General features: G+C 40.2%; 2 protein-coding genes across 2 annotated transcripts in view; both read right to left on the bottom strand.

Annotated features, from left to right (window-relative positions):
• Positions 1 to 18,796, bottom strand: part of LOC122648597 (external alternative NAD(P)H-ubiquinone oxidoreductase B2, mitochondrial-like) — a 61,598-nt gene extending 42,802 nt beyond the window's left edge. Inside the window, exons 1-4 of the mRNA XM_043841811.1 lie at positions 18,621 to 18,796; positions 16,110 to 16,386; positions 15,256 to 15,462; positions 14,523 to 14,773 (exon numbers count right to left, since the gene is read on the bottom strand). Of these exons, the coding sequence (XP_043697746.1) occupies positions 14,523 to 14,773; positions 15,256 to 15,462; positions 16,110 to 16,386; positions 18,621 to 18,709 (824 nt within the window). The 5' untranslated portion in view covers positions 18,710 to 18,796. The remainder of the gene's footprint in view (positions 1 to 14,522; positions 14,774 to 15,255; positions 15,463 to 16,109; positions 16,387 to 18,620) is intronic.
• Positions 18,797 to 20,043: 1,247 nt separating this feature from the next.
• LOC122642561 (external alternative NAD(P)H-ubiquinone oxidoreductase B1, mitochondrial-like) overlaps positions 20,044 to 22,741 on the bottom strand; it is a 121,208-nt gene continuing 118,510 nt past the window's right edge. Inside the window, exons 9-10 of the mRNA XM_043836076.1 lie at positions 21,971 to 22,090; positions 20,044 to 20,191 (exon numbers count right to left, since the gene is read on the bottom strand). Coding sequence (XP_043692011.1) covers positions 20,104 to 20,191; positions 21,971 to 22,090 — 208 coding nt within the window. The 3' untranslated portion in view covers positions 20,044 to 20,103. The remainder of the gene's footprint in view (positions 20,192 to 21,970; positions 22,091 to 22,741) is intronic.

The following is a 22,741-nucleotide window of genomic DNA, read 5'->3' as shown; positions in this document are numbered from 1 at the left end:
GGAGCCCCCGAGGCTTGAGTTTGCCTAGAGATCTAGTATCTCTAGCACAACACACACACCCAAATACTTTGGGAGGAACAATAAAGGAGGAATGGCCCAGTAAAATATCAAAGGGGGTACGGGAATTAAGAACCCGAGAAGGTAACCTATTGATGAGATAGGCGGCAATGAGAACCGCATCCCCCCAATATTGAGATAGAACATTCCTTGCAAACAGCAAAGCCCTGGCCATTTCCAACAAGTAGCGATTTTTTCTTTCTGCCACACCATTCTGGGCAGGAGTATCAACACAACTAGTTTGGTGAATAATGCTATGATCAGCCAAATATTTTTGAAATCGGGATTCAGTATACTCGGTTCCATTATCACTTCTCAATATTTGGAGAGTGGCCTGGAACTGAGTTTGTATCATTTTATGAAAATGCTGAAAATATGAGAAAACCTGATTTTTAGTGTGTAAAAGATATACCCAAGTGTTCCTAGAATGACAATCAATGAAAGAGACAAATCAACGATGATAAAAAATAGATGGCTTATGACTAGGGCCCCAAACATCAGAATGTACCAAATGAAAACAAGAACAACTCTTTTTATTTGAAATAGGATAAGATGAACGTGTCTGTTTGGCCAGAACACAAGTCTCACAAAAAAAGTCATCCTTAGTATGTAGGGTGACCAAACTAGGAAATAAATGAGCTAAAATTCCTAAAGGGGGGTGACCTAACCGAGAGTGCCACTGGTAGAGTTCAGAAGAGACCAAGGAGTTCTGATGCAGCGGAGAAGGTAATGGTGGTGGAGAGAAGCGACCGTCATCAAGTAGGTACAGGCCACCATGCACTTTACCCAATCCAATCGTCTTCCCAGAGTCCAGATCCTGAAACACACAATGAGATGGAAAAAAAGTGACTTTGCAGTTAAGATCACGAATAATACTACTAATGGAAAGAAGGTTAGTAGTAAAATTAGGGATGTGCAAAACAGAAGACAAGGGAAGAGAGGAAGTGCAGTTGATGATTCCTTTTCCAGATATGGAAGAAAGGGAACCATCAGCCACTTTAACCTTATCTTTCCTAGAAGTGGGAGAATATCTGTGAAACAGACTAGAGGAACCGGTCATATGATCTGTAGCTCCAGAATCTATGATCCAAGGATGGAAAGCCACAGAAGCACAATGACCTCCAAATGGAATACCTGACCGGGCAAAGTGTGAACCTGAAGGAGCCAAAGAATTGGCAGTAGCTGATGTAGTAGAGGCAGCAGCAGCGGAAGACCTTAGCATACGTAGGAGTGCCTGTAGATCATCCTGGGATAGACCAGTGTCAGTAGCAGGGGCTTGGTCTTTGTCTTTATCTTTGTCTTGGCAGCCCTTTTAGCTTCAAAATCAGCCGGTTTCCCATGAAGTTTCTAGCACTTCTCTTTGGTGTGATAGGGTTTGTGACAATGCTCACAAACAACAGTCCCTGTAGTAGAATCACCAAGAGAAGTAGTGCCACTAAGTGCAGGAGGGGCCGGGGCAGTAGCCTTGAGAACTGATCTGTCGGTAATAGGAGGGTGCAATATGGCAGCCCTACGGTTCTCCTCGGAGGACACCAAGGCATAAGATTGTTCAAGTGTGGGAAAAGGTGTATGGCCCAACACTTGAACACGAATCTGATCATACTCCACATTTAAGCCAGCCAAGAAATCATAGACCCTGATCTTGTCCACATGCTTCTTATAGGAAGCAATGTCAGCAACTGTAGTAGGGTGAAAGTCAGAGAAGTGGTCCAACTGTTGCCACAGACTGCGTAGAGTAGCATAGTATTTCGAAACTGAAAGTTCTCCCTGAGTGGTGTGAAGGACCTTCTTCCGAAGTTCATATACTTGGGCATCATTGCCAAGCTGCCCGTAGGTTTCCTTGCAAGCAGCCCAAATCTGAGAGGTAGTGTCCAGAAGAAGAAAGTTATGCTGCAAATCTGAAGGCATAGAGCCTATCAGGTAGGACATGAGAACACCATTACTGGTAAGCCACCTTTCCTGAGCAGGTCCTTGTTCACTGGGCATAACACTAGTGCCATTAATATGGCTGGTGAGACCACGGCCAGCAATGGCAAAGGAGGCAGATCTGGACCATAGAAGGTAATTTGAGCCATCAAGTTTAATAGGGTTGGGCGAAAAACTGTGATAGTCTGTCTTGCTGTGGCCATCATGATCCGAAGTAGCTGTAGAATTGGAAGAATCACCCATACTGGCAGCAGAGAAGCCCAATAATATCTTCAAGTGAAGAGCTGAAATATGGAGGAGAAGCCCCTTGTAATGAGATGACAGAAGTCTCCAAAAATCAGAACCAGCAGCCTATGAAAAAACCTAGATCAATATTGTCAGGGTTTTGAACAAAACCCTGAATTGCTGAAATCGATGAAGGATCCAAGAGACCAAAAAACTGCAGTGAATTGGCTGAAACTGAAGTCGAGGAGCCCTTAATAATGGAAGAAAACACCTGCAAAAAATCAGATTCAATAGGCAGCAGCAACCCCAAGATTGATAGGTTTCAGGGTTTTGAAAAAAACCCTGTGATGGTGGAATCGATCTCAAGGAGGTCTTCAAAAAAAAACTGAACTGTTGAAGCCCAAATTGCAGTCATGTGGGTCCTTATAAGTGGAGAAACAGCCTTCAAAAAATCAGAAACAATAGAGGGCCCAAACTCCTAGATCGACAATTGTCAGGGTTTTGAAAAAAACCCTGTTTTTGTAAAAATCGATCTTAGGAGGTCTTGAAACTGTGATCAAATATGAGATAAGAACTTGAACAAATAAGAAGAAAATCCTGCTGCAGGTTGTGGTCTTCAAAAGGAGGAGTTGATTCCTTGATAGAGAAGTAGAAGCAATCCCCAAAAAACTGAAGCTCCAAATTTCGCAGGCTGGAATGGCTGGTTCCTATCGAGCAGAGTTATGTAGCATCCATGAGGTAATGGGGGCAGCAACTGGATTGAATGATCACCTCATCAGTGCTGCCCTATGTGAGAATAGAGAACAAGGGAGAAGAGAGAGAGGAGAGGAGAAAATCAAGAGAGGGAGAGAAGGAAAAAAAACTGAAATTTGAAGAGGGGTGGTCCCTAATTCGAAATCTGCTCTGATACCATGTATAGAGATTTAAAATTAGGGAAAGGCTTGGATAATCAATTCATCCCAAGCACATCTGTATTTATAATCATAATGCAACAATAAACATAAGTACATGAGCAATGTGGGACTAAACCACATATAAGAAACAAACAAAATAACAAAGGGAAAAAGTCCAGAATACCCCCACGGTATTCTGGCCCATATATCTAACACCTACTTTGCTAAAGGTCTATCTCTTTCTCGGAGAAAGTATACTCTCGATTTATTGAAGGACACTGGGATGCTTGGATGAGAGGTTGGTTGGGAGATTGATATACTTGTCTCATACCCGACCAGATATTGCATTTGCAGTAAATGTAGTCAGCCAGTTTATGCATGATCCTCACTCTTATCATTTGGAGGCAGCATACCGAATCCTAAGGTACCTAAAGTCCTCTCCTGGTAAAGGAGTCCTATATTCCTCACATAGTCATCTCCGGGTAGAAGCTTATACTGATGCGGATTGGGCAGGCAGCCCTGATGATAGAAGGTCCACCTCTGGATATTGCACCTATGTTGGAGGAAATTTGACTACTTAAAGAAGCAAGAATCAGGCAGTGGTTGCTCGGTCAAGTGCTGAAGCTGAGTTTAGAGCCATAGCACAAAGCATTTGCGAACTTCTTTGGCTCAAAGGACTTCTCCAAGATCTTGGATTGATAGTTAACCTTCCAATGAGACTATTGCGACAGCAAGTCCGCAATCAACATTACCCATAATCCTTTCCAACATGATCGCACCAAACATGTTGAGATTGATCATCACTTTATCAAGAAAAAACTAGAGCAAGGGGTCCTCTGTGTTCCATGTGTTCAGTCTAGTGATCAAGTGGCTGATATTCTTACTACGGGAATTGGTAGTAAATTATTTTGTTCTATTGTTAGCAAGTTGGGCATGTTTGACATGTATGCACCAACTTGAGGGGGAGTGTTGAATGTTCACGGATTACCCGTTGATCCATGACCCGGACCCGGATAGATTAAAGTGTCCAGGTTCATTATGCACATGTTGCACATGTGATTTGACTAGGATTTTATTTCTTTTATTGTAATATCTCTGATCATACATAAAGAGGCTGTTGGCACATTGTTCATAAGCCATTATTCAAGGATTTCAACAACTATACATAAGGGGTGTCCTCTGTCACTCTGACAAGCCAACCTATTCTCTCAACTCTCTTCTCTCCTCTAAAATTCTTCTTGGTATCAGAGCCCAATTATTTTTGGGATTTTTTTTTCGATCTCTTGCAAAGGTCAGGCCCCATAACAGAGGCTTTGGCCTCCCAAGCCTGAGCATGACTACCTAAATGTCATGTTGTCTTCACCGCTGACTACTAACATCATCACCACCACCATGCCCGCTGCTACCGCCACCACCATCAGGGCACAGTTCCCATAAGATCAGGGGCTCCAGCCCCTCCTCTAACGCCATCAGACGCCATCAAGAACTCCCGCCCCTTTACTGCTGCAACAGGGGCCTTTCACCCTCTGTTCCAACCCCGGCAGGGGCCTCTGCCCCTCATTGTTGCATCAAGGGCCTCTCACCCCCTTGTTCCGACACCAGCAGGGGCCTCCGCCCCCATCCTCTGGCATCTTATGCTGCTAACAGGGCCTCTAGCCCCTTCTTTGTTGTCGGCTGACGCTCTACAGGGGTTTTTACCCCTCATCTGCCGCCCGCAGGGGTCTTGCCCCCCTTCTTCCTGGTTTTGCTTCCTTCTCCAGGGACTTCTGTCCTCCTTTTGTCGACGCTGCAGGACTTCCACTCCCTTATTTTCACTTTGGTTCAGCTCTGTTTGGTACTTTATAAAGTACCTTCATCCACCAACTTCGATGCCAGGTTTTTCACCTGCAACCTGATTACTTTTTGGATTTATATGCTGCTGCCTGATATTTGATTGCCTTCTACACATCTTGTGTGTCTTCTTGGCCCTTTTATTGTTACTTTATCTCTATAAATGGAAGAAAGTTTTACTGCATCTACAGGGGGAATTGAGGGTAGTGTGGTGGGTCGTCTTGGAACCCATGGCCATAACCCTATTCTCCCAATTGGGCCTACTAAGTTGTATGTGGCCAACTATTTGACCTGGTCCCAGGCTTGCATGTTCACAATATGTGATAATAACCTCTTGGGATATGTGACTGGCAATACACCCAAACCATCTGATACTGTGGCTGCTAATTCCTGGTTGGCAAATGATGCCCTTGCGATGTCTTTTTTGCTGAATTCTATGGAACCCATAATCAGCCTTAGTTTTGTGCTTTTAATCTCGGCTAAAGAATTATGGGAGGTTGTGAAGCACACCCATGCACAGTCCAATAATTATGCTCAGATTTATGAGTTGCGTCAACAAGTTAGGGAAACTACTCAGGAGGAGTTGGCGCTCCCTGCTTACTATTCGGGCTAATAGTCACCTTCAACAAGTTAGGGAAACTACTAAGGTGCGAGATGGGCTCTACTACCTAGATCCAAAACCTTCTGTTGCATCTCCTCCGGTCTCTGCTCATACTCTTCGGGCTAATAGTCACCTTCAACAGCTTCATCAATGGCATCACCGTCTAGGACACCCTTCTTTTCCTTATTTAAATCGTTTGTTTCCTAATTTAATAAAACATTGTCCACAGGACGTTTTTCCAGTGATGTGTGTGAACTTGCAAAACACACTCGTCTTATTACCCTAACAAAGTAGTACTCCATTTTCTATTATCCATTCTGATTTGTGGGGACCTTCTCGTACTATTGCTCGGGGTGGGTATCGTTGGATTATTACTTTTATTGATAATTGCACTCACCCTAATGTGGATTTATCTCCTTTGGACTAAATCTGAAGCTTTTCTATGTTTCCAATCATTCCATAATATGGTTCAGCCCCAGTTTGGTGCTCAGGTTCGGGAGTTGAAAAGTGATATTGGAATAGAATATCTAGATGGCCCTTTTTCTCAAATATCTTGATGACCATGGTATTCTTTCCCGGACTTCCTGTGTTTGAACTCCTCAATGTTGCCCGGTCTCTCATGTTCACCACCAATGTTCCAAAATTTTATTGGGGGAATGCCGTTCTCACCACTGTCTTCCTTATTAACAGGGTGTCCTCTGCTGTTAAGAACTTCAAGACTCTAGTAAGTGAGCTCTCCAACCCTGTTATTGTCTCTCACCTCCCTCCCAGAGTTTTTGGGTGTGATTGCTTTGCTCACAACTCCTCTTCTAACCTTTCTAAACTGGATCCTCGGGCATTCCGGTGCATTTTTCTCAAGTACTCCACCTCATAAAAGGGGTACTAGTGCTATCACCCTCCCACTCGAAAGTTGTTTGTAACAATAGATGTTACTTTCCATGAAGACAAACCCTTTTATTCGACATCTCTTCTTGGGGAGAATTATTTTGAGGAAGAAATGCCCCCAAATACAAGTTCTCCAAGCCCTCTCGTCATTGATCCCATTCCTCTTCAGGGGGAGAAACTTTTACTGGTGGAAAAGAGCTCATTACTTGATTCTCGTCGATAAGAGAAAGTTGCTCCTACCTTACCAAATCTTCATGTGCCTTCTGAACCAGTTCTTGAGCACACAAAAGGTATCAGTGCTCCTTCTTCTTCTAATGATGATCGTCCCATTGCTATCAGAAAAGGAGTTAGATCATGCACCCACCACCCCATTTCTAACTTTGTCTCCTATGAATCTTTGTCTCCCATCTATCGTGTTTTTGTTTCCTCTTTATCTTTTGTGCCTATCCCACAAGACTAAAAAGAAGCTATAACAGACCCTAAATGGAAGATTGTTATGATAGAGGAAATGCAGGCCCTAAAGAAAAATGATACTTGGGAGCAATTCCCTTGTCCTAAGGGAAAGAAACCAGTAGGATGCATAGTTGTCACGGCGTCACGGCGATCCAAGTCGGTGGAGGGGTGTCATGTCGATATATCGACATGTCGCCCACCATGGCGTTGCCATGGCGAGCATGTCGACCATGTTTTATTTTTTATTTTCTCTATTTTTAATGTCATTTAGTATGCTATAGTATATATCCTATAACATCAAAAATCAGCATGAAAGTGTACTACTAATATACTATGGTTTAATTCATGAAAGTGTAATATCCATTAGTGTACATGAAGGTATGAAAACATAGATTAGCCTATCAAATAACTGTGTATGTGTGCCTGTGTGCCTATGTGCAAGGTAAGAAGAAGAAAAAATATAAAAAAACACCATCTCTGTGGATCGTGTCAAGCCTGCAACTGCAAGGTAAGAAGAAGGGGGAAAAAAACTGAGAGAACTACTGGCTGTAATAAATCCCTCCACCCCCCCCCCCATTCTGTCTCTCGACTCTCTCCCTGTCTCTGTGTGTGTAATTGTGTATGTGTGGCTGTGTGCAGGGCAAGAAGAAGATAAAAAAAAAACACCTTGTCTTTCTATGTGCAAGCCTGCAACTACAAGGCAAGAAGAAGAAACAAAAAACCGAGAGGTCTATGATTGTGTGCAAGCCTGCAACTGCAAGGCAAGAAGAAGAAAAAAGTAAAAAAAAAAATGAGAGGTCTGCGACTGTAAGCAAGCCTACAACTACAAGGCAAGAAGAAGAAAAAGGAAAAAAACAAAAAAAGCTGAGAGGTCTGTCATGTGTGCAAAGCCGCAATGCAAGGTAAGAAGAAGAAGTTAAGAAGACTGACGGAGAAAGTTGCCGGAAGTGAAGAAGACGAAGAAGTGAGAAGAACTGAAGAATAAGAAGAAGAAGAAGAAGAATTGAAGAAGAAGAATCGAGTCGCACTCGCCGGAGGACTGGGAGGAGATTGGAGAAGAAGAAGAACCAAATAAATAAAAAATAAAAAATTACTTACCTGGAGGTTGCCGGAGGGGTTCAAACTTGCCAAGAGTTGCAGACTTGCAGCTTCAGTTCTTCTTCTTCTTCTCACTTCTTCGTCTTCTTGACTCCTTCAGTCTCCAGACGTCTCACGAAGTCTCTCTTCTATCTTGACAAACTTTGCGATTTCTAAAATCCCCAAATTTCAATTCCAATAATCCAATTAGGGATTTAGGGAATACTACTAAAGTGTACCGTTTAATCTTTAATGGTTTTAATTTTTAATGTCAATGTGACCAATACAAATGAAGGAAAAAGCATTTAAGCTTTTAAAAAAAAAAATTTTAAACCTGAGTTTTTTACACTTATATCGACCGATATGCCCATATATCGTGATATGGCGTCCATGGCGACGCCATGTACGCCATATCGGGCAATATTTATACATGAGCCATGTCGAAGGTCGATATGCCAGTTTCTCCAGCGCCAGGACGCCATGGCAGCGCCATGGCGACGCCATGACAACTATGGTAGGATGCAAATGGGTGTTCACAGTAAAACAGAATGCGGACGGAACCGTTTCTTTCTATAAGGCAAGACTACTTGCCAAAGGATTCACTCAGACCTATGACATCGACTACTAAGAAACCTTTTCCCCGGTTGCATTAATGAATTCTGTCTGAGCTCTATTATCATGTGCAGCCAACCTTGGGTGGAATCTTAAATAGTTGGATGTAAAGAACGCCTTTTTGAATGGTGATCTTGAGGAAGTAGTCTACATGGATATTTCTCCTGGCTTTGACTCATCCTTTACAGCTGGCAAGGTGTGCAGACTCCAAAAATCTCTTTATAGTTTGAAGCAGTCTCGTTGTGCTTGGTTTGGCAGGTTTCAAAGAGCTATGCAGAAGCTCGGGTTCAAACAGAGTAATGCAGATCAAACTTTATTTATCAAACAGAGGGAAGGCAAGATTACAGTCCTCATTATGTGGATGATCTTGTTCAAATAGGGTTTAAAGTATCGGTGCGTATCGTACCGTGTCGGCTGATATGTCTCGGTATCGGTCGGTGTCGATTCGATACATACCGATAAGTATCTTTTTTTTGAAAAAAACAATGTATCGACTGTGTCGATATGTATCGACCGATACATGTCGATACGATATGATACGTTCGATACATATCGATACAGCCGATATGTACTTTTTCAATTTTTTATTATTTTTTAAAATGTATCGGTACGTATCGATATGTATCGGTCGATACATACATCAATACGTACCAATACATACTGATACATATTGATACGTATTGATACACGTGCCTTTTTTCATATTTTCAACCAAATGACCAAACATGAACTAGAACCCCTAAAATTATCGGCCTAACCCTCCGCGTCACGAACCAAATCTCAACTCTTCCTCTCTTCGGGTCGCGCCACAAAATATGTCGGGTCGGGTCTGATCCACATCGCACTCGAATCCTTGGAATACAAGACATACTCAACACTTGAAGGGAAACGGTAGGTTTTTTTTTAAAAAAACTTGATCTTTTGCTTCAAATCTTGCATTTTAGTTCTTTTTTTTTTTTTTTTTTTTTTTGCTATGATTCAAGGAGAATAGGTTCAATTAACTATTAGATGCATGCTTTGTGTACATTTGCAAAGATTTGAACTCAAATCCACCATTTTTCACCCAAACCCGAAAATGGCTTCCTTAAGGGTCAATGTTGTGCTTATGTTCGGTCAGTACACAACATCATCCTAGTTGCTCTTATTCTTGAGGACCCTTACAGACATGAGTTTGATCCACCCCGGCATTCTTTATGGTAATAGAGTGACTCTGCATGTAAGAAATCTAATCTTTTATAACAATTTAGAAGTGTCGCACTTGTCTGGTTATACATTATTCACAATTCTTAGTGTATATGCATAATATATGACATTAATTGCTTGTTTATATTGTTTTTTGTGTCCAAAACTGTATTTCCATGTGTATTTTGATCATTTTCATGTGTTTTTGCACCGATCGATACGTATCTCTGATACGATACGATACGTCTCTTAAAATCGCTCGACCGGTACGATACCCGATTCTGATACTTTAAACAGTGATCACCATGACGAGGCAGAAATCTCACGTAAAAACTCAACTGAAAAATGAGTTTGAGACTAAGGATTTAGCACATTTAAAATACTTCTTAGGAATTGAAATAGCCCGATCTAACAAAGGGATCATCTCTCAAAGAAAGTATGTCCTAGACCTTCTTGAAGAGATTGGGATGCTTGATTGTAAACCTGCTAAATCTTCCATTGAAGTTATTCACCAACTCAGCAACACAGGAGGTGATTCTATACAGAAGAAATGATATCAATGTCTTAGAGGAAGGCTCATATATCTTTCCCATATCTAAGAGGTTTGACTTAGATAACTGAGTGACTTTATTGTTCACAAACTTTTGTGAATCAGTGACGATCAACCGTGCTTATAAAGTTTAATTAAGTCAAACCTAAGATTCTTAGATGAACAAATGTACTTCATATTGAGTGTCCGCAGATGGTCTTGATGGACTTCCATGACCTGCTTCCTTCTGAACAGAGAGTAAGGTTTTAAAGCCCTATTTTGGTGGACTTCTACACGAGGAAAAATAATGATATGCAGTAGTGACGTTTGACTGGTTTGAATATATTTAATGCATCACTTAGGTTCCAACCAGCTGTGTGGGAACTCTAAACATCTTCACTGATGATGATGAGCTCCAACAAGTAGCTTTTCTTGGAAAATAAAGTTGATTCTTGAAGACAAAAATAATTTGAATACTTACTATCTTTGAGAAAACTGTGACTCCAAAAACTAGTTTTTTGCCTATATAAAGGCTTAAGTCATTTGAAATCTATAACACTTAAAAGTTACACAAAAATATCATTTGAGAAAAGGCTAAGGTTATCTTATGAGAATCATTGTGTGCTTAATTGGTACAATTTCAGGCTTGTAAGAAGTCTTATTGTTGTGTGAGCTTGTGTAGCTCGGTGGTACTTTAGGTACGTGCTTGCAGATGTAATCTGCGGCTGAAGAAGGAAATCTTAGATCAGTGTGATCTAGATGGAAATTCTTGATCTTTGCGACCTGGGTAGGAAATCCTTGGTCTATGTGACCTGGTAAGGGAATCCTTGATCTGTGTGAAATGGGTAAGAGAAATCCTTGACCAAGTGTTCTAGGTACTCAATCTGAGGGACTACGATTGAGATGTGTAAGGCTTGATTTCTGCCATTTGGAAAAGGACCCTTGATAGTGAAAATCCTTGGTCTGTGTAAACCAGGTAGTGAACGTAGGATTGGTGAATCCAAACCACTCTAAATTACTTATGTCTCTCATTGTCTCTGTCTCTTCTTTTCATATTTTGTTCTTGTACTATTATTGTAATTGTTTGTTAAATTTTGCAAGAAAACATAAGTGTTGTCACCCAATTCACCCCCTCTTGGGTATTGCCATTCGATCCTACAAGTGGTATCAGAGCGAGGCTCTTTATAAAGAATCTTAACAAGTTCGAGGATGATATCTACATCAATGAATACAGAAGGGAAACATGGACGGACAGTCCACGACTCATCCACCATTCTTCGATGGCACAAAATACAACTATTGGAAGAACCGGATGATGACGTTCTTTAGGCATATGACGGCGACTTATTGAGTATTGTTGAAGAAGGTTACTCTACCCAACTGTTACAGTTGATGGATTTGTAAAACAAAAGGAGAAAAGTCAATGTACAGCCACATAAGAAGGTAACACATTCGTAATTCTAAAGCTAAAAATTCCTTTTATTGTGCATTATGTGCTAGTGAATATAATAGAGTATCTGATGGCAAAACTGCATAAGAGATTTGGAAGACTTTCTGCATGAAGGTAATAATCAATTTAAGGACTCTTTAAGATCAATATGCTTGTTCATCAATATTTGTTGTTTAAAACGGAAGATAGTGAATTTATCAAGGATATGTTCACTAGATTTATTGAATTGAAATTGTGAATAGCTTGAAATACCTACCAAAGACCTTGTTAGCAAAGTTCTTAGAAGCCTCCCCCGAGCTGGGATCCCAAGGTACAGCTATTCAAGAAGCTAAGGACCTTAACAAGTAAACCATCGGCCAAGCGGTTGTTGGATGCCTAACACCTACCCAATCCATAAATTTGAACTAACAGAGATATCTGAGGCAAACATTTGCCTTATCCATCACTAAGTCAAACCTAGTCCTTTGCCTGAAAAGGGGGAGAAATTTATGGGTCCTAGACCCTGATCTAGGTGGCGAGTTCAACATAACATCCCAAACATTACCTAATGTAGTCCTAGATAGATAGGAGACCTACTAGGAGCCAAACAACCAGATCAAATAACAAAAGGGGTTGCTGGTTCGAATGGACAGCACTAGGATTTAGGTCAATTCCTAGGGTTTGGGTAGGATATAGGGAAAGGGGTTTATAGGGTATTAATGGGCAGGTCTAGGGGGTCAATATGGTATAAAAAGGTTAGGGTTTGGATGAGTTTTGAAATTCTGCAATTCTGGACAGAATTGAGTTACAGGTTTTGGGCTTTAATGGAGTTAGGGTTTATGGGATTCAAACCAAAAATAAAGGGGATCAATTGGGGGAAAGTATTAGAGGATTAGAAGAAGAATTTTGGCGCCAAACTTACTGGGGATTTCACTGGCAGCAAGCTTCGCCAGTTGTGAAGGATAAAACCACCTTCGAATTTGAAGAAGATCCTCCCAGCCGTCACGGCGTAAGGAGTCAACTGGATTCCACCAGTCCCTTTCCGCCTTGATAGAACCACAAGGATGCACACTCACAAGGAGCACAGGAGCAGCAACAATGGCAGCCAACAAGCAAAAGCTTTTTTCATTAATCAAATTCGTATACAATGCTGGCCTCCCTTACAAACTTATATAGAAGACTCAAAAATAGACTTAGACACTAAAAAGGAATGGCCTAATCCTATCCCTAACCTATTAGGTAATTTAAATTGACTAGGAAACTAAAATACTAAAGGAAATGGACTCAAAACATGGCTGGACTTATAGAGTCCTAATCCAGCCCAACTTGCATCACATAACCACTTAACCAAGTCACATGATCACTTAAATTGAACCAATTGGATGCAACCAATTTGAATCGATTCAATTAAAAAACATAAAAATAAACTAAGTATTGGGCTAATCCCGTATGCAACCTATGTACCCCTAGTTTAGGCTCATTAAAGTGGCCTAAAACATAGAAAACCCTTGGGAACAAAGGCCCAACATGTATATAACCCAACCCTAGGCCTATTTCTAAGGAAATAAGCCAATATCTATGATGAACCTGCATAATTACCCCTCTCCCCAACAAACCCCTCTCCCAAACAAAGAGAGGAGAGAACTTATATGTGATCAAGGATGCAAAATCCATACCCCTTTGTTTGCATTCCTATATTTCCTCCAACAACTTTGTGGATGTAGAGAGAAAAAAAAAAACCAGATCTGTACTCTACAGTGAACAAAATACTTTCTTTTGCTCCTTGTGCACAGCCCGCCCTTTCCTCAGATCTCCGTACACACCTTACAACGATTTGTCGAACCACGCTCTGATACTTATTGGGGATGAATACGCAACAACGACGAAGAAACCAAGCAAACAATCACACAACACGAAGAATTTAACGTGGTTGGGCGCGAATGCCTGTATCCACCCGAGAGAGCCAAAGATTTTTCACAAATCCAGAAAAACACTCTACACCTCTCCACCTTACCAATGTGATCTTCCCTTGCTTGTCTTTAAGTTTTTCCCATCAAAACTATATAGGGAACCCAAAAAACCCTAATCCTCACACAATTACAATTTTATCCTATACATGTAATGGACCTAAAACCCGACCCACTAATAAGTATGTGAACCCGCTGAATACAAGACACGCCCAACCCCAACAATAGGATATAAAAAAATGCACTGAAGACAGTCAACTAGAGGTCCAGAAGTTATTATGAACTTTTCTGAAAAACAAAAAGTACGTTTTTTCTTTTGCATATATTATATATCTACATATTTTGTATTTTCTGCATCATTGTGAAGTGTATTTATTCACAGCTTGTATCCTAGTGAAATAGTATTGTACTCATGTACAGGTACCCCGCATTTTTGTTTCAAAGATAACCAAATCAGCTTCATTCTGTGAGAACATTCACCAAATTAATATTGGGTCAAATATAACTTGCCCAAGAATCAAGGACTAGATCTCTAGAGGAACTCATCTAATGAAGTTAATCTGAAAATTCTGGAGGTTTAACATCAAATCAAGATTCCTATGAAAGGGTCATGCCTAGTGTTGGAACTAAGCATTCTTATAAGGAGTCCTGAAAGCTGAATGGTTCAGTTGTTTGCCAGTATAAATCCTGTGAGCACTGGGCATAAGTAGGATGGATACCAAGATTCCACAACAGAGCTAAATGTCTTTCCTAAAATCAGTACTGAATCTGATGAGTCAGAAGAGAAGCTAATGAGATTATGCACGCCCATGATTGTAAATATGATAACTTAGAAAAATAATGCATTCTTACTTACATGTTCAAAATATGATCTCCCGCCTCAAGAAGTGTGATTTTTACAAGGTCCTTGACCTTGGGATACAACTTAACTAAATCTTCATTGACAAAGTCATGAAGCTCAGCAGCAAATTCCACACCTGTTGGACCACCTCCGACGACTACAAAGTGAAGAACTTTCTTCCTTTCTTCTTCACTTAAGTTAGGAAGGCTGGCCCTTTCAAAAGAATCAATCACACTTTTACGGATCCTTTGAGCATCTTCTACTTCCTGCATGAAGAAGAGTATTTCTCATGAACATAACAGAAGTAGTAGTGCTTTGCAGACAAGCAATAAGCCACTTTAATCCTCTAACCAATATCAAATTACTACACCATTATCATATTTTCTTTTATACTTCATACAAAGAGGAAGGAGTTCCACAAACACAAAACAGAAGCACGAAACAAAGTGGATGTTAGGATTCACTCCAACAACTGTGGAAATCCATCTTAATCCAATGTCTTTCAGAGCTTCCTTCCCATAAAAGAATCAAATTATAGCACTGCCCTTTCTAAAGTTCCAAAGAAAAATTATTAAGTGTATAAAAATTATGGGAGAGGGTTCCCCACGCTGCAAGTGGAAGGAAAGAGAGAATATAATTTAAGAGCCTACATGGTCAAGAAGTGAGAGGGTGTGGAAAACATCCCCCCACTGTCAGCATGGGGATCTTTTCCCCAAAGATCATTACCATTGCATCCAATGGAAGTTACCTTCAAGAAATGGCAATTTTCCTCAACACCAGGAGTGTTGAAGGTGTTGGCACAGGCTCCAACAGCTATCACCAGGTAGTCATACTCCACAATAAATTCTTCTTTCCCATCTGAACCCACTTTTTGAACAGACCGACAATGAACTTCCTTTTTTGCTGCATCAATCTTGGTACACTCAGCTTCCCAGAATCGAATTTCTTCCTTTTTCTGTCAAAGGAATAAAAAGACATGGATGGCATTATGTTTTAAAGCATTGTAAGAAAACAAACGCATGTTGAAATGATGATTACTCCCACGCAAACAAGTCAAGCAGAAGCCAAACAATAAACCAGACTGTTGCACCATTCTGACCTATCTCCACAGTTAATGCATGAAAGAGCATGGGTATTCCATTCTAGGGGTTTGGAGGGTTGAGAAAACCTTTTACCGAAACATACAGACATACCAATACCTTTACCATCACTCTTTTCATAGCAGAAATGTCTAAATTTGTATAATACTTGTAAAAATGCTTGTAGAACATTACTGTAAATGGTTTTTCAGCACAAAATTTATATAGCACAAGTACAACAATAACCTATAATAGGAATGCTGTACTCTAATTTGTTTTAGTGTTTCGTCAACTCCACAATCTTGGAATCCAAATCCTCAGAATCCCAAATAAGCTAATGTGACTCACATAGCCAAATCAAAACAGCAGAGCAATGCTAGGAAAACAGTGATTACAATGGCAAGAATACCCTAGACGAGTAATGCCGGGAGATTCTCAATATGCAACATTAGAGAATGCAAATGAGAATTGTCTCATTGAACAGATCGATAATGCATCATTCATATATGATGTTTGCCTTTACCTTCCTAATAATCTTACGGACTGGCTCAACAACGCTTCGTGCTTCTACCGTCCCACATGTAACACTTGGCAACAAAGGGGTAAATGCGAAATAGTTACGTTGTGAGACCACCTGAACATCATACACAGAACTATCAAGATTTTTCAAGAAACTCGTCCCGGCCCAACCAGTTCCAAGTACCACCACTCTCTTCTTCTTACAATCCGTTTGAGATAAATTAACATTATTTGCACCATGATGTGATTTTGAATCAGAATAAGCCACAAGACCACCACTACTGCAATAATCAATTACTGTGTACATGTCAGAGAGGGAAATGAAGGAAAAAAAAAAAAGCAAAACAAATAAAATAAAATAAAAAGCAAAAGAAATATAGTGTCTTAAGTTCTTGAGTTCAAATGAAATATAAAAAAAAAAGATTAGTTTTAGGGAAGAAATTAGTTCTGGATCTGAAAGGGAAATAATTTAAAGGAGATAGAAAGCAGGAAAATAATGGATTTTCCTTCCATGACCCAAGAAGAGGCATCAAAAAGTTCTAAGCAAAGCAATTCAATATTCACCACTAAGGGTTCCCTTTATTAATAAAATATTGGGAAAAGGACACTGTCCGGGAGTGGCCCCTGCGCCCAGACACAAGATGGGGCGAACTTACCACCCTGCCCCCCATGAAAGGCAGTAATCCCGCCCCTGTTGATGCTTCTGCACACGCTCCCATTGGCCCCGTGCTGGTGCAGGGGTCACACTCCCAGACAAAGAACATGTTCCCTAAAATATTAAAGAACATAAAAGGTGAAAGGTCTTGGCACAAAAATGTTTTGCAGCTAAGAGAACATAATACTAGGGCCATACAAGAATATGGCAAATGGATCCTAATACTTTACTTGTGTCCATGTCATGAAGTCTTCATCAGTCAGAAATGAAATGATTGACGAATTTTGCATACATACACATAAAGTCACTTGACCTTTGGGTAGTGTTAATAATTACGGATGGTGTCATAAGTACTACAATACAGAGGGATGGCTCTCCTTGCTTCACCTTTTGCATGCTGTATTCCCCTTTCTCCTTAAAGTAAGTTCATCAATTTTAAGCTCTTTATCTATTTAGAAGCAGCGATTGAACTCGACACTCAAACACCCTCATTGTTACTGTAACAACTGATTAGCTCCATCAATGCTTACAAATTGAAATATCCAACAATCTCTACTCTGTTTAGGATCTCCATAAACAAAACTACCAAACGATTGTAATCACATTGTGGGATCTAAAATAAAACCATAATAATGTTCCAAACTAGAAGAGAAAATAGAGAATGCCTATAGAAAAATGAGGCAATAGAAAATATGAATTGTGACAGTTGTTTTAGAAGATAACTCAAAACAGAATTAGGTATAGGAAGTACTTTAAAAAATAAATTGAGGCAACAGTATATATGAAGTTCTGAAAGTTGATGATTATAGAAGATTTCTCAAATCACAGTCATAGTTATCAAGGCATCGCCATGGCGACGCCATGGCGTCTAGGCTCCTTGGTTGCCTTGGACGCCTTGGGCACCATGGCAGGCACCTTGCCGCCATGGCGGTGTCGCCTTGAATTTTGACCATCTAAAACGCTATGGCCGCCTTCCCGCCTTGATAACTATGATCACAGTTGAACGACAAAGTGAATTATATCCAGAGAACTGTCTTACAAGGAAGATATAGTGTGTGGAGAATTTAAGTCAATGCGTTGAATGGAATGAACTACTAGACTTTCTCTTTACTGTCCTTGTTCTTGTATCCATCCAATTGAATAAGAAAGATTAAACAATTGCATCCATCTTACGAAATCAATTTCCATCTATTAGAATGCCCTCGTTGGGGATTATCATCTAATTTACACAGTTGCACATGCCACATGTAAGGCATAGTTACGAGGAGCACCCACCTTCCTATACCCCACTCCTGCTCCCAAGATCTATGGACTATGAACTAATCAACATAAGGCATATTAATGAAAAAAAAAAAAGACCTATTCTTTTAAAATCCAGACTGACCTAACACACAGAGAAAGTAACAGTTTTATTACGTTCACTGTTATTGTACCTGTGCCTCAACTGATTAATAAAATTTAACTTCATTAATTCTCAACAAAAAAAAAAATTACTCAGCAATTTAGCTACTGTTACTTAAGTGCCGTATTCATTAGAATAAAATGTTAAATTCTCAGTCAGATCAAACTAAATTACAGGATTCATTCAACAAATTAAACTTAGATCATGACATTGTTATTTATATCACATCAACTGTGATCATCAGAATATGAGAAAGAATGCAGTCATCCAATTTTAACATCCTTTCGAAGATCCACAAGAAGGCAATTCTCTCGCCAAAATCTCTTAACAGTAAAAGAGCCATTATAACTACACTAACAAAGTTAACTATAGATAAAACTAAAACTCTTATATCGAAGAAACGGTTCGACTACGAAGCCTAGGTAGATAAAACAAGGGAAGTTAACTGAAGAGAAGACCTGACTGTGAAGATAACAATCAGCTTAGAGAACGAAGGGTAGTCATGAAAAGCTCGAGAGACTCTCTGGTAGAAGGAGAAGACACGCATTGTTGCAAACTCTGTAGCCTACTTCAATCTAAACCAGAAGATGATCTGCAGAAAATGAAAATCGTTTCCTTGGGAATTCTTACGAATTTAAAGTTTCAAGCTACTATTGAGTATCAGTAAAATATAGTAAGAATAGACTCTTGTCCGGTGCCCGGCAAGACCGGATCAGCTACCCACATGGGGATGGAGGTCCAGATCTACCCCCACCCGTCCCCATGTGGGTAGCAGATCTGAACTCGTGGCGGGATATATATATATTGTTTTTAGGATTCTTTTGACTTGTCATCTATTAACAGGACACGTATGACACATTTATCGAAGGGAAGGTTTTCCAACCTCTCCGGTTAATGGGCACGTGGATCTACTGAACGCGAGGGCCTTCTGTTCCTGTGTTGCTAACACACAGGCAGGGCCTTCTGTTCCTGTGTAGCTCACTCACATTTGTCTGGGTTTCCAACCTTTATCCATCTTGTCGAACTTTATTTCACTGATAATAAATTCTATTTATCACAAAAAAAATTTTGGATTTCCTCTCTTTTGAGATTTTTGTTCCCACCCTACTAGGGTTGAGGGAACCCTTTATCTACTTCTTTCCTGGGCAAGTTCACTTCCCCAAGTTCTTCTAATAGAGGGGTGAAAATGACCACCCTAAGCCTGTTCGAACACACTACTTAAACACACGAGGGGTCCACCCCCTCTATTAGAGGAACTTGGGGAAATGGAACAGATAAAAAACCATTCCCACATCATACGCATCACATGTAATAGCTCAACCATTCTATTGATCAAACGAGTCCATGCTCCCTCCAAGCAACGATCACTCCAAACATATTTCATATTGTTCAAGGCTGTGTTTGGTATGCATTATTGGAATGCATTCTAGGTCGATTTTGTATTATCGGACAATAAAAACAACTACCTTTATCATTCAAGAATACAAAAAAAATCGAACTAGAATGTATACCATACAGCCCAAATTTAACAATTCATAACGAAATCAAAAGAAAAACAGGGGCTGGCATTGGACACAACGATGTAATACTGAACCATTTTCTATCTGTTTAATGATCCATCTGAAACTCCAAGTTGAAATGGGGAACGGTGATACAGGTCGGATCAAAGCATTGTCACCCTGCACTACTGGATTACAAGCTATAACCGACTGGCTCAGTTCTTGTATTGGAGAGGCAACTCAGTAATAAACCATTGTACTTAGCACACCAGCAGCACACTGTGTCATTTACAGACCATAGTTGGACTATCCATTCCTTCTTGTTTATGAAGTGAGAAAGGCAATGTCAGCATCAATAACACCACCACCATTAAGGAATGAATGTGACCAACAAGGAAAGTTGGCTATAGTTAAAATTTGCAGGAGCCTGGCCCCTTCTGCTTCAAATACGACTCGAGTCCCTCCCAAAGACGAATCTCCTAGTCCAGTCAGACATCACCAATACTCTTGTACGCCAGCTTACTTGTTTACTGAAAGTGGGAAAAAATGTCATTAGAGATATACTAAAAAAAAACGCTTCATAAAGGATCAAGTACATTTATTAGCATCAGTTTGGATCATGAGATTTTAAACTCCCATGAATGTAAGGCTGACGCTTAGCATAGTTGTCACGGCGTCACGGCAATCCAAGTCGGTGGAGGGGTGTCACGTCGATATATCGACATGTCGCCCGCCATAGCGTTGCCATGGCGAGCATGTCGACCATGTTTTATTTTTTATTTTCTCTATTTTTAATGTCATTTAGTATGCTATAGTATATATCCTATAACATCAAAAATCAGCTGAAAGTGTACTACTAATATACAATGGTTTAATTCATGAAAGTGTAATATCCATTAGTGTACATGAAAGTATGAAAACATAGATTAGCCTATCAAATAACTGTGTATGTGTGCCTGTGTGCCTGTGTGCAAGGTAAGAAGAAGAAAAAATATAAAAAAACACCATCTCTGTGACTGTGCAAGCCTGCAACTGCAAGGCAAGAAGAAGGGGGAAAAAAAAAAACTGAGAGAACTACTGGCTGTAATAAATCCCTCCACCCCCCCCCCATTCTGTCTCTCGACTCTCTCCCTGTCTCTGTGTGTGTAATTGTGTATGTGTGGCTGTGTGCAGGGCAAGAAGAAGATGAAAAAAAAAGACCTTCTCTTTCTATGTGCAAGCCTGCAACTGCAAGGCAAGAAGAAGAAAAAAGTAAAAAAAAAAACTGAGAGGTCTGCGACTGTAAGCGAGCCTGCAACTACAAGGCAAGAAGAAGAAAAAAGGAAAAAAAAACAAAAAAAACTGAGAGGTCTGTCACTGTGTGCAAACCTGCAACTGCAAGGTAAGAAGAAGAAGTTAAGAAGAACAAGAAGAACTGACGGAGAAAGTTGCCGGAAGTGAAGAAGACGAAGAAGTGAGAAGAACTGAAGAAGAAGAAGAAGAACTGAAGAAGAAGGATCGAGTTGCACTCGCCGGAGGACTGGGAGGAGATTGGAGAAGAAGAAGAAGAACTAAATAAATAAAAAATAAAAAATTACTTACCTGGAGGTTGCCGGAGGGGTTCAAACTTGCCGAGAGTTGCAGACTTGCAGCTTCAGTTCTTCTTCTTCTTCTTCTCACTTCTTCGTCTTCTTGACTCCTTCAGTCTCCAGACATCTCACGAAGTCTCTCTTCTGTCTTGACAAACTTTGCGATTTCTAAAATCCCCAAATTTCAATTCCAATAATCCAATTAGGGATTTAGGGAATACTACTAAAATGTACTGTTTAATCTTTAATGGTTTTAACTTTTAATGTTAATGTGACCAATACAAATGAAGGAAAAAGCATTTAAGCTTTTAAAAAAAAAAATTTTAACCTGAGTTTTTTACACTTATATCGACCGATATGCCCATATATCGTGATATGGCGACGCCATATCGGGCGATATTTATCCATGAGCCATGTCGAAGGTCAATATGCCAGTTTCTCCAGCGCCAGGACGTCATGGCGACGCCATGACAACTATGACGCTTAGTATATACCAATCAGATTTAATGATTGGCATTCCAGATTCTTGCCACGATAAATATTTTACATGATTCATCAAGGTTGAAGCATTGGGCCAGTTTAATGGATGTTTTTCAATTACAATGAGGATTGGAATCGGATACGGAGACAAATGTGTGAAATCCCCATAAAGCTGGTCACTGTCAATTGAATCAACATAATAAAACAGTTTTCATTCTCAATATCCAACCTGAGTTTTAAGAACTAAAGCTAGAATATTACCTTGCATACACAGAATACCAGAGCCACTGAGTGCTGTGCCCAATGGAAACCCAATCCCCAGGAAGTTCTGCAGCTGCCTGCTCACCCCCGAGAGGAGCAAACTGCCCAAAATGCTTATACCTAGTGATCAGAAGAAGACAGGAAGTGATATCTAAAGGGACTTAAAAAGAGGAGAATTGCATACTACATGATTGTGTCATTGAGCACTATAGAATCATGAAAGTTATACAGTAAAACTGATCCAGTTTCTTATAACCATGGACCCTTCAACTCCATAACTCCATCCCTTATCTTTTGCATGTATGAGTTATTCAATTTAATACAACTTTACCTATCAAAATAGACGAGAAAAGACAACAAAAGAATAAGATATTCCATGCAACTGGTGGCCCACCGAGTGACAGGAGTTGGACTAGGGAGTCAAATGGTCTTATACCCAGTAAGGGCAAAGTTTCATTGACTCAGGCTGAGTCAGAAGTGAGATAATATTTTCATTGGTAAAGAGAAGTCAAGTGAAATGAGAAGAGAAAAGGTGGGGAAAGAAAAACACCTTTCCAATGGGCCTCATACCAGTAGGGAATAATTTTTTGTAACAATATGAGTTTTGGATCATAGGCCCATCAGATAATTTTCTCCAAATTTGGTGCTCTAATCGACTTGGGCTCTCTAGCTTAGAAGTGAAGCGAAAAATGAAATTCTCATTTGAAAAATAATGTGAAGAGAAACGGGAGGGGGGGGGGGGAATCAATGGTGCTTTATGTGGGAAGAGAA

The sequence above is a fragment of the Telopea speciosissima genome, chromosome 1, assembly GCF_018873765.1.
Source record: "Telopea speciosissima isolate NSW1024214 ecotype Mountain lineage chromosome 1, Tspe_v1, whole genome shotgun sequence".
Taxonomy (NCBI): Eukaryota; Viridiplantae; Streptophyta; class Magnoliopsida; order Proteales; family Proteaceae; genus Telopea; species Telopea speciosissima.
This window is presented reverse-complemented; position numbering and strand designations above follow the sequence as displayed.